This window comes from Pelobates fuscus, chromosome 5 (genome assembly GCF_036172605.1).
Source record: "Pelobates fuscus isolate aPelFus1 chromosome 5, aPelFus1.pri, whole genome shotgun sequence".
NCBI lineage: Eukaryota > Metazoa > Chordata > Amphibia > Anura > Pelobatidae > Pelobates > Pelobates fuscus.
The window spans coordinates 71,445,456-71,458,841 of record NC_086321.1 but is presented as its reverse complement, the minus strand read 5'-3'; the positions used below and the strand labels follow the sequence as shown (position 1 = coordinate 71,458,841).

At 38.0% G+C, this 13,386-nt stretch overlaps 1 protein-coding gene across 1 annotated transcript in view; it reads right to left on the bottom strand.

Annotated features, from left to right (window-relative positions):
* Positions 1 to 13,386, bottom strand: part of SPEF2 (sperm flagellar 2) — a 162,671-nt gene that overhangs the window by 40,036 nt on the left and 109,249 nt on the right. The window contains exons 21-24 of the mRNA XM_063453972.1: positions 10,373 to 10,515; positions 8,827 to 8,954; positions 7,569 to 7,707; positions 3,720 to 3,857 (exon numbers count right to left, since the gene is read on the bottom strand). Of these exons, the coding sequence (XP_063310042.1) occupies positions 3,720 to 3,857; positions 7,569 to 7,707; positions 8,827 to 8,954; positions 10,373 to 10,515 (548 nt within the window). The remainder of the gene's footprint in view (positions 1 to 3,719; positions 3,858 to 7,568; positions 7,708 to 8,826; positions 8,955 to 10,372; positions 10,516 to 13,386) is intronic.

Here is a 13,386-nt window from a genome sequence, read left to right as displayed (position 1 = left end):
TGAAGTCATATCACATCCAATGGTTATGCTGCCATGAATGCCCTAGCACACCCAAAATGTAAGGAGTCAAACCATTTTAGAACACTTCTTACCCAGGGAATAAATGGCAAGGAAGCACAAATCAAGTCAAAGAATAAAAAACAAATGTCCTGGTAAAATATATGTAACGTATAAGTGTCTGTCTGGAACAGAGGTTATGTTAATTAATAGTCCCTCCCTCAGCGCTGCTCACCTCTCCACCACTTGGGGTGTCACAGAGGAGGCAGAGCCTACTCCACGATGGTCCATCAAATGTTCCTGATAGAGAAACATTGGGGACCTGATGTGCTTGCATGGGGAGCCCTGCGTATTCATTCAATCTTCCCCATAGGAAAGCACTGTATTCAATGGTTTCCCTTGGGCTTCCGTGTCACGTGACTGGGTTTTACTCGGTCAGTGAAGCAAAAATGCCTCTAGTGGCTCTCATACTGACAGCCATTAGAGGTAGAATTATCCTTGCAAACATTGGAGATTCTAAAAACCTACAATGTTTTACACTGCAAAGTTAATAGGATAGGGCCAGTGTACCCAGACCACGACAATGAGATGAAGTGGCATGAGTGACTTTAGTGTCCCTTTAGAGTGATACATTAATACTGATTTCAATGGCTCACATTCGTTAGTCAAGGAGAATTGCTAAGTGTGACTCTTTCTAAAATATATTTTATTCAGTATCAAAATGTAAATCCTTAGGGAGGAGACATTGTAATCTGTAGATCTACTGCATCTAACATCTGTTGATGAATTTAATAATGTCAGTAGTACTAGTAGACCCAACACAAAAGCCTAACCACGGGGAAGGTGAAAGGAGAATAGTCGATCACAGCCAAGGTCAGAACCAGAAATCAATCAACAGTATAATGCACTATAGGGAACAAATACATTTGAACCACAACAGGACAATGCTCTAAGCCCTCTGCGCCTTTTTATATTGTGGCTTTTTAATTGAGAAGCCATGCCCCCAAAACAGTCGGACATTTTGGTGGTCCGTGACATCATTGACGTAGACACGCACACTCCGCATTATAATAATGCGGGGGTACAGAGGCTGGCGTCGGAACTGCTGAGAGAGGACCTTGAGGACGGTCGTCCTCCACATGGATGAAGTCCCCAGCCTGGCAACTTAGGAGAGGTACCCTGACAAATATGCTCACTATCTGTCTCTTTTTTTGTAACTTGGGTTCATAACATTACAATTTGAGGCCTCTGGGGTCCTTTTTTTAATGATTGCTTTTAAGGTATCCAATTGAGTGCAACAATTTATACAGTAAGTGATAGTATGCAAAGCATAGACAAAAAAGGCATAAACAGATTGAAAGCAAGGTACCACACCATTGTATGCTTGGCTTCTTAGTAAACATAATGATTATTAGTGATATGCCAAAAAGGCTCTAAGTATCCCTAGTGGATGGGGCCATGGGAATGATAGTGAGAGAGTCACCCAATAAAATAAAGAATAAAAAAAAAAAAAAATTAAGCACTTAAACTACCACTGCTCTTGGGCGGCAGCAATGATTATAGTACACATCAGCCCCAATACATACAATAAGTTACTTGCACACTATCCCAATTTTTAAGTATCACTCCAATTTCTATTCAAGTGAAACTAAAAAGAACTCCAGTTATTTAAATGTGCAAAGGAATCACCCATCAACCCAGTTATGTGTAGGGGGGATGAACAGGACGGGTCACTTAAGGGATCTTTGGAAAGCTTGCCAAGGGTGCCATATTTAACCTTTTGAGGTAAATTAAAAGCAGATATTGATTCATGCATAAAATTAGTTTTACGCTTATTAAGTAATTCTTGACAGGATTTTCTTTTCCAACAAAGGGCACCAAGGATCTTGGCTGCTAGGGGTACATGAGAAGCAAAGGTGTGTTGATGGATAGATACAAAGAAAAGACACATTGCTGGAGACATAGGTAGGTTCAGATTGCAGAAGGAAAAGGAGTCCAAAAAATGTATATGGTAGGACAGTCACACCATACATATTTTGTGTTACCTTAATGATGGTGACATCTACAACACTGAGGGCTAACTGATGCACACATTTTGTGCAACCACTCTGGTATTAAATACCAGCAATATAAGAATTTCTGGTGACCTTCTTTGTGGTGGTAATACCATGTGCCACACCACAAGCCTTTGAGCATCCTAATAAACTTACATTTCAAGTCACCCTTCACACTTCAAGTCACCATATGATCTCTTCCAAATATTGTATGAAACTGAATTTAGTTTCAACCATTTTTATCATCAAAGCAGTGTAGCAAACGGACGTAGACTTGGCTTTGATCTGTAACTTCCAACAATGGTGACAAACCTTCTATAAACTCAGGTAAGACAACATATAAGTCAGTTATTATTTAAAATCGTGTACACAGCATTTCTGTGGAGATCGTCTCTGAATATTCCCTGATTTAATAAGGACATTTTTATTTATTTTTCTACAGTACAAAGTATAGCTTTTAAATGAATACTGAGGATGTTGGAGAACATACAGATTCTTTTGTTGAAGCACTAGATTGTCTTTGCTTGGGTTGCAATAACAAAGCACTTTACACATTGTTTCTTATTTCTATTTTCACTATATAGGTTAATAGGGTCCTGGTGGGGTTTATAGCTGCTCACACACAAATGTGGTTCAGGGTTTGTCTCTCCTGATGCTTAGATATATAATTTTAGCTAGTGCACCTGTCAGTGAGTAATATTAATTATGCATAATAAGTAAAAATTAACAACTGACAAAAACGGTGATGCCAATCCCTGGGAACATTAGCAAAACCACAGTCACAGGCACCACAGACCATTAACTAGGAGGCAGTGTGTGGCACAGAACTGTAAATACATGTGTTCACTTTGTACTTGGGAAGAATTGCACCTGCATTTTAAAGGTCTGATAATCATCTTGCTCATGGATAAAGTGCCAACTACAGAGATGTGAAGTGCTTATGTTATAAAGAGAATAATTGGTGTCAATTACACAATACAACCTAGTATGTCAGCTTACGCTAATGCACATCCCAAATTCCTATGCACATTTAAATAACTTGAGGTCTTTTTAGTATCACTTGAATAGAAATTGGAGTGATACTTAAAAATTGGGATTGAGCGCGAGTAACTTTTTTTAATTTGGTTTTTATTGTATGTATTGGGGCTGATGTGTGCTATAATCATTGCTGCCGCCCAAGAGTAGTGGGAGTTTGAGCGCTTAATTTTTTTAATTTATTTTAAAATTCTTTCTTTTATTTATGCATAGGTTAAACAAGCAGATTTGTTAATTTTGTATTTTTGTTTTAGCTGTGTGTCTGTGTCTCAGGCAGGAAGAATTTGTATGTCTGTGTGTAAGTATAGAAGTACAGATTTGTGTTTTTTTGTCGCATGAATTTCTGGCAGTAACAATCGGCCTCCGAGAGACAATGAATGGACCAGTGGTCCCCAGGTAAAATGACTTTGATTCCCCCACTTTAGCCTGACCTATAATAATGGTACTAAAGTGCCATATCTTCATTAATTTTTGGAAACATTTTTTGCTAACTTGCAAAATATTGATAGGCTGGTATGTCTATAATAAACTGTTAAGAACTTAATTCACGTGTTAAGGAGATAAGACTGATAAGCTTGCAGTATTGGTGCAAATGTTGGTATAACAGCATTAAAACTCATATGGCTGGCATACCTGCATTATGGAAAACAAATGGTTCACTAGAATTCCCATGTGATCTGGCAGCCATTCTTCATTCATTATATCATGTCGTTCTTGCTCTGCTTCCTCCTTTCTGTTGTCACAGATATCCCAAAGACGATCTCTGAGGTCCTATCATAGAATCGAAAAAAACCCAAAAAAACAGAAACACTTCCCATCAGCATACAAGCACTATATAGATAAGGGCAAAATGTTGAAAGCACTGAAGGCTTTATTACAATTTTATCAACATATACATATACAAAAAGAACAGTGAGTTGATAATTTTGTGCTCTAGGTTTATGATACATGTATTTAGGAACTGGTACACTTTTATATCTTTTACAATACATACATTTAATTACTTCATGGTTTGAAAACAGAAGTTGAGATGGATTAATACTCTCCTGTTTATATATATACATGAATCCAAGAAGAATGCACTCAGCTAAACATGTATTCATTATAAGGGTGCTGCTGATCCTGCTGGCACTATAGCCTCCAAGATCTATGGGCATATGAGTCAGTACATGTGCAATACTCAAAAGGGGGATTGTAAACACCACCAGTGGATCAAAACTCCAGCTGCTGGTAGACCAAGCAGTCACATGGGGTTCTAAGACCAGAGAGACCAATCTGTGCACAAACCTGGATTGACTATAAGAAAGCCTATGACACAATGCCACACATATGGATACTGCAATTATAGGCTCTATACAAGGTTAACTAAACAATAAGAGCCTTCATCAAGAACTTGATGGGCAAGTGGAAAATAACTCTAGAAGCCAATTCCCATACAAAAACACAAGTGAACATCAAATGTGTCATATACCAAGGTGATGCTCTATATCAAATGCTGTTCTGCATACGCCTCAACCCACTTAACCAGATCATCATAAAGATGGATATGGATACTAGTTAAAGAGTGTGGAGCTACCATCAGCCACCTGATGCGATATATATATATATATATATATACACACACACACACACACACTCTACATCAGGCCCGGACTGGCCATCGGGCAAATGCTTGGTGGGCCGCGATGGCCGCGGGTTGAGGCCGGCAGGGGAGATCACAGGATCTCCCCTGTCAGCCCCTGCAGGGCCAGCGCTACCCGAGCGCCGGCCCTGCTGTGTGCCTTCATGGGCCGGTGGGGAGATCAAAGATCTCCCTCACCGGTCCACAGGCAATTATAAGCGGCCGCCAGCTGAGGAGGGAGGGAGGCAGGAGAAGACCCGCTAGATCCCTTACCCTATATGCACTCTTAATCCTCTACACACACACACACAATCAATATCCTATACACACTCTGAGTCCTTTACACACTAGATCTCCTACACACACACACACACTGCCCCTAGCCACACATATTACACCACAAACATAAATGAAATTGACGTATTTACACAATACCACACCACACTCTACACACACGTAATCCCACAAGCAGGCTCCAAACACATGCACCATACACTTTCCTGGCCCATTTGTCCTCTGGTATCCCACTTGTGGAGACACCAGAGACAATTTAAAAGCAAACACAGCGCAAGCATGTTATTAAATTTGCTTGCGCTGCGCAGAACAAATACAGGACTTTTTCTAATGCTAGAGCTCTTCAGTGGGGCTCTGCGCATTGAACCAACATGCTCACTTTGAGAGGGGGCGTGCTTGTCATTAGTGATGACAAAACACACCCTCTCTGGCCCCGCCCCCTCATTAGGGGGCCGCTCTGATTGAAAAATGGCCGGCCCTAAATTTTTCCCAGTCCGGCCCTGCTCTACATGTTCGACATCAAGCTAAATGCCAGAAGTGAGCGGGACTTTGACTAATGGATCTACCCAATCAGGATATACAGAAAGGAAATTGGAATGTTGTTCGAAGTAGATAACTGTGGGCGGATCACAGAGGGAATATAATCAGGACAGTAGGAGTTCAAGTGCCAGAAGGTCAAATTGGAGATGTAGAAAACAACTCTAAGTATCTGGAGGTACTACACACACATGGCAACCATGAGGAAGAAGTAAGGAGGATAACAACATCCAAGTACCTTAAGAGAGTCATATAGGTCCTGAAGTCCCAGCTCAAAACAAGATCCAAGCCATCAACACATATGCTGTACCAGTCATCAGGTATCCATATGTAATAATAACCTAGCCAAGAGAAGAGCTGGCCACCATGGACGTCAAAACCTAGAAACTACTCACTATTAATGGAGGATTCCACCTGTAATCCAGCACCCAGAGACTGTACTCCAGTCAGAAGGAAGGAGGTCGGGCCCTGATGAGTATCAAGGCCACAGTCCTTGATGAAACACAGAGCACCCACAAGATCATGAAGCTGGCTCCTAATGATGAACTGCTAAAGGAATGAGTGAGACAACAGCACATAGAGAATGCAGAAATGGGGTGTACCACTGGCAGATAGTGGATGTGGATAGTGGAAACCCTAACAGTGGTTGGAAAATGCAGCACTAAAAGGCAGTATGAGACACTAATCCCAGCAGCTTAGGACTATATCAATAGAAGCAGGGGTCTACCACAACAGGCAAGACCCAAGGTGCAGACTGTGCACAGAGGCATCTGAGACAATCCATCACACAGTAGCTGAGTGCAAGATGTTAGCAGGGGCAGTGTACACTGAGAGGCACAACCAAGTTGCTGAAATTTTGTACCAAAATATCTGCACAGAATATGGACTGGAATAAAAATAAGTCCAGAAGAAAGATACCACAAAGGGTAGTTAAGAATGTCAGGACTATTGTGGGACTTTCAGATCCAAACAGACAAGCATGCAGTGGCCAACCAAACTGACATCGTTGTGGTAGACAAGGAATGGAAGACTGAAGTGATGGTGGATGTGACACTACTTAGTGACTATAACATCAGGGAGAAGGAACATGAGAAGGTGGACAAATATCAAAGACAGAAAGAGGGGCTGGAAAGGATGTGAAAAGTGAAGGCCGTAGTAGTCCCAGTTGTGATAGGAGCACTCAGGGCTGTGACCCACAGGTTGGGGTAGTGACTTCAGCAAATTCCAGGTTGGACATCTGACATCGCTGTCCAGAAGAGTGCAGTACATACAGTTGCAGTGTTGTTGAAGGGATACTCTATGGATGGACCTTTAGCTTTAAGAAGCAGTTTTAGCACGTAGGCCATCCCCTGCAATCACTGCTCAATTCTCTATCAATTCTCTATGCATGAACAAAAATGATTTAACTCCTATGTGGCAGAGAATTGAGCTGTTAGGCTGCAGTGTCATGATATATACACCAAAATCACTTCATTTGTCTAAAGTTGTTTCGGTGCTAAGGTGTCCATTAAGATTCAAATCAAAAGTATAAAAGCACATATTTGCAGAATAGTGCTGCTTTATGCTTTAGGTTACTTACTGCTGATCAAATACTGCAAAGCTGGCAGTCATTTCTTGTAATGTGCTCCTTTATTTTCAGAAGAAATCAGAATAGGAGATTTGTATCTTAGTCAAAATAAACTTTTCACTAGGAACCTCAGCTATTTTTAAGTATGGAGGCTCAATGACAGAAGGTAAAATGGTATGCATCACTAACCGTAAATCATTTCAATTTGCTGTTTTTTTTGCTAAATAAAATTGCCAAACTCTGTGCATTTGTTAAAGTTTTCTTCTATAGAAAAAAAAAAAGTGAATAAAAAAAGTTTATGGCTCTTTAAAATAACTTGGTACCCACGTATGATAAATACAGAGTAAAATGTAGTAATCCTTGCATTATCTGAGTAAATAATACATTAATTGATGGATATATTTTTGGATGTTGTATTTATTCTATGCTATACAACATATCTGTGAGTATGATATATACTTACATCAACCCGTTGGTGAAGCTCGGCTTTTGTTTCCTCATCTCCCCTCAAGTCATCTGCCACAGAGCTGAAGTCAGATTGCCACTGTGACACAAACTCCTGCTTGTGGTCTGGACGCTTTAGATAATCTCTAAATCTGTTTCTGCAAAGGAAAAATCAATCCTTAAATGCATGTAATGATGAATGGATAAATAGATGTAAATAAAAGCAGGTTAAGACTTAAGAGATATTCTAAACCTATTACTTTACTCCCGGTTCTGCTTTTTACCCAGGCAAGGCTGTTCTAGCATAATGAAAATCTATAGAATTCCATAATGCTATGTGCACAGCTTGTGGAGACGCATATCTGTGCAAGGAATCCTGGGAAGGAGATGCCAAGTCCATATACCTATACATGTCATCATGGAAGGATAGCAGCATCTGCCATTAAGAAGCAAGTGGATGTATGCTTGTGTGTACATGTATGTTTGCTGCATACCTCAACACAGTAACTGTCTCAATATCATCTACTATGTTTAACAGAACTGTCCCAAAAATATGCAAGTAGGTGACAGTTGAAATGTTAGTACAAGTTGTTCGTTCCTGTCACCAGCTTAACTGAAAGTAGTGATCGAATCAGGATGACGACTGGCACTAATTTTATCTGCCATGACTAAGAATTGTGGGAAATACCGTCACTAACTTAATTTGCATTTACATACATGCAGGATGTGGACAGTCATTAACAGTACTTGAGTTACATTTGTGATACCAAACCACAATGAAACAAGCCTTGAGTAGATTGGTGGTAGTATTGGGGTTTAGTGGATGAAGGTTATCCCTTGTTATATTTATATAAATGAGAATGCTCTCTGGGCAAAAAAAATAAGGTTTTGTGAAATTGCTAAATACCACTTTCCATGCCAACAAAATAAATGCTATCCTGTGGCCTCCAAGGGAAACATACCAGGTGCTTAGATGATGCAAGATATTAAAAATGATTGGAAATAAAACCAGTGCCCTCATTGCTTTGGAAATAGGATGCCTTGTCTATTCAGCTATCTTGGCTGATCAAAAATAGTTTTATTCAAAGTTTAAGATTTGTTTGACTTCCCTACAAAAGATTACAATTATTCTTAGTCTAGAGAGGTTTTATAAAATATATATTGAATAACATGTAGGAAATTGCATTAGGTGGAATACATTTCTGAAAGTTAAACCCTCAATTGTGATTTTTAATTAAAATAGATGTAAATAAAGAAGTGTGAAATAGTATATTTACCTGCTATCATAAAAATAGTTAATAATAATAAGTCGTTCTTTTCGCATGCTTCTCAGCGCAGTTTTAATCGTAAGTCCATATGTATTTTCTATATTTTCCCAGTAGGGTACCAGAATTTCAGGAATTTCCTGTGAAATGATTATTAACACAATGTTAAAATGCCCTACAATGACTATGGCCTCGATTTCATTATTTTGGATGAGCTTTTCGAATTAGAAAAATCTGTTAAAAAACTGTTCAAAATATTTATATACAAAAAAATCCATAGACTTTAACCCCCTAAGGACTGAGACAAATATACACGTTTTTATCAAAATAAAACGTAAACAAAACTTGGAATTTGACTATATGTCTCTTCAACCGTAATTCACCTCTTTCATATTAAGTGCACCCACACTTATTATATATGATTTTATTCAGGGGAAACAGGGCTTCCATTTATCATCAAATATTTCGCTATGAAAAATAATTTAATATAAATAAAATATAAAAAAATGTGAGAAATTAAGACATGTTGGTATTTTTTTTTTAGTTCTACAACTGTGAATGTCATAATACTGTTTGCTTTTACTGCAATAAAATACACATATTTGTATTTAGGTGTAAAACAGTACCGCCTATATACAGGTTTTATGATGTTTTGGGAAGTTACAGGGTCAAATATACCATGTTACATTTTTCATTTTTTTCACATTGAAATTTGTCAGATTGGTTACATTGCCTTTGAGACGGTATGGTAGCCCAGGAATAAGAATGACCCCCATGATGGCATACCGTTTGCAATAGTAGACAACCCAAGATATTGCAAATGGGGTATGTCCAGTCTTTTTTAGTAGCCACTTAGTCACAAACACTGGACAAAGTTAGCGTTAATATTTGTTCGTGTGTGAAAAATGCAAAAAACGAATTTGAACGCCAATTTTGCCCAGTGTTTGTGACTAAGTGGCTACTAAAAAAAATTCAATTTTTGTAGTGTTGCTGCACAGGACCATGGTACATGATCTTTATATTCCTCTATGAGTTGACCAGAGACAGGGATAGTATATTTAATATCTCCATCCACTTCTGCTTGGAATCTTTTGTCAAAGCAGGCTCTGTGCAACCCCCTCATGCCTGTTATCCAGGGTGGACCACCCCTCTTCCATCTTGACTCTATTGTAAACTCTTGATGTGTAATTTTGAAGATTTTTTAAAAATATTGGAAGAAAATATATAAAACCAACATAAATACAGAATTTACAAACGATGGCCTCAATTTTATATTTTTGCATTCGTTTTGGATGATTTCAAATTTTAGATAAACTTTTCAAATATTTTTATCATATATTAAAATATCAAAAATACATCATATATAAAAATATATCACTATATATATATATATATATATATATATATATATATATATATATATACACAATATTAAAATATTACATTATTTTTAAAAGTTTTTCCAAAAATATTAAGTCATTTGAAAAGCTTATGCAAAAATAATATATCGAGGAGAACATACTTAGTATTTAAATAAATTGTATCTTATCCTACATACTTGTGCAAGTGGTTCATCCACATATACCCATTCAGCAGATCCTGGCTGAATAGGTGGAGGTCCAGCAGGGATGGGTTCTGGTGGTTCTGGGGTGGCAGGTGCTGTCAAAGACTTCTTGCCTGGTGATCGTCCTCGTGAAGAGCCTAATGTATACACACAAAATTAAAACATATAAATGTATATATATATATATATATATATATATATATATATATATACCATCAAACATAGTGAGTGTTATCCATGTTTATCAAAAGTAAAATAACTGCATACAAACCATTCTGAAATGCAGAACACATCTATGCAATATGTTGGGGACATTGACTTATTTAAGGAATTATTTACAGTGGATGTGTACCTAATGTTTGAACCTGGGTCTGTCTTTGGACTTTACTTACGTTTCTGGTTTCTGGCAATGTTACCCACAATCACAATTACATACTATAAGATAACACACTTAGCATTGTGGAAATGGGCAGAAGTGCAAACACCAGGATTATAATTCATACTGTTATAACAGAAGAATAGGCAATAAAGTAAAAGACACACTATGGGTTCTCCTACCAGAATAAAGGTCTAATATGTTTCCTGAATGGAAATCCCTCCACTGAAGCCTAAGGGACAGTTACTAATCAACACGCAGTGCCAATCCTTACTCCGTGAAGAAAATCCAGCTCTATATCTATATATATGTCATTAATTTGGTTAGCGTACTATAAAAGTTAAATGACACAGCTGTCCAGCTGCCATACTTGAAGCTAGTGGGCACAGAGTTAGAATTTCAAAGTACAATTTCATAGTTAATTAAAGCTAAATACCATGCTTCGTGATGTACCGTAACACCCCAAAACGTGCTAAAAATGTCATATGTGCATTGCATTTGTAGTTAGATAGGTATCCCATGTGCATTTTATATACTTGTGACTGAGTGATATCACTACTGCAACATATTTGCTGTGCAATAGTACAACCTGTTCCAATGAAAGTGAGTGTCTTGCGATACCACTGTATGAATTAGGCTTCTGCAAAGATTTAGCTCTGAGCTATATTTATCTAGGGCACTTGACACAGACTTCAAAATGCTTTAATAAGAACAATTTAAGAAAATTAACAATAAAAAGGTGATGAGATTTTAGTATGGGTTTAATTTGCCATAATTCAGCCAGGTTTACTATACTTTCCTTATGAGATGGGACCAGTTTTTCGTAGATATTGCGATAACAAGACTGTATACCAACTTGAGATGATGCTTGCAACAGCTGTAGGAATTGACAAGACTTGATGGCAAAAGCTCAGTCTTTTGCCAAGTTTTGTCAATGTAGGCCTTGACCAGAAGCCAGTTTTGTACCTACTTTGTGCTACAATATATTCTCATTGTGTTACATTTTCAGTGAAATTCCAACATAGCTAATGTTAATATTTTTTGATCATTTTCATTTCTAAAAAACTCAAAAGATTACAGGACAGTGATATTGCCGCTTTGTGCTGCAAGCCTCGAAAGTAGTTGGCACACTCACCTGGGGGTAAATTTCTTCTAGGTTAATTGCTACTGGCAAGTGAACATTTTGAGCCCTAATATTACTGTGGCAGTAATGGCCTTGTTAGTAATTGCATTACTTGGTGTGCTGTTGTAGTTAAATGTGGGTTTTCCATATTTAACACTAGGTATGGCAAAGACTGCAAGGTTGAAACACAGCTGGTTACTTGTAGCATGGAATAGAGTATAGTATTTCTGATCTAATAAAGTTTTATTAGATGTGATGCATCTTAATTGGGTGTACAGGCGAGTGAGTGGACTCTTAAACAGTGCACCCATGTTATTTTTTGGTCTTGTTACTAAATACAGGCATCTACATTCATTGGCCTTGTATTTAGGAGTTTTTAAACACCGATCTATAAATACTATTATTAGCTGTGCCCTGTATAGTTTTCACACAGAAATTCAATTAAATGGCACTCCACTACCCTAATTGAAGAAAATAAATATTACAAATCCCTGTTTAGCACACAGAAAACATGCTTGGTTTTAACGATCTAAAACAGCATGCAGATCTCTTGTTTGAATCCTTTGCAAGCCCTCCTCTTCTAACCCCGCTCAGACTTTCTGTGACTGTCCAATCACAGACTTCACAGTACAGCTCAATGAGAAGTCTTTGCAAGGCAGCTGCTCTGAGCAATTGCCTGTCTCTTGAGTTTAACTCCACTGAGCTAACCAAACCAGGAAGTAACTGCACCGGTTGTCTGATTGACAGTCAGCAGGGTGTAACAAGGTTCATTTATGCTTATTGCTTATATAGCTGAATCAACACTGGATGGATATTAGATGATAATCAACAAATGACAAATCTGTGGCAAAAGCACTTTTTAGTGAATAATGTGCAAAATTCTAGCAACATCATTACTTAGTAGTCCAAAACAAATTAATCTCCCCCCCCCCCCCCAAAAAAAATATATTCCCCAAATGCACAGGGTTATTCACCAAAGTGAGAATTGTCTGGAATTTAAATTTATGGCAAGATTAACTGAACTGGAAGCATAGATGACTTGTAGAAATTTTCCAGTTTGTCTATTTTGTATTTTTTATACACATGAATAAAGCTTGGACTGCACTCACGGTCTTCCAATACAAAATACTCTTTATTTAATCAAATCAGCAAATCAACGTTTCGGTCCGCACTGGGACCTTCCTCAGGACAAAGTGTCTGAGGAAGGTCCCTGTGCGGACCGAAACGTGGATTTGCTGATTTGATGAAATAAAGAGTATTTTGTATTGGAAGACCATGAGTGCAGTCCAAGCTTTATTCATGTGAATATCAACTTCCCCAGAAGACTGGCACCCGGCAAGTAAAAGCTATTTGCTATATACAATATTTAGCTTGAGTGCAAGGACCTTTGATTATTTTTGTATTGTTTATATATATTTTGCCCTAACTGCAAATTTACATAAATGTGTTCTTTTAAGGTATCATTGAAGAGCAATTATGTGCTGTTAATACATCTTGTGTTTCAAAGGA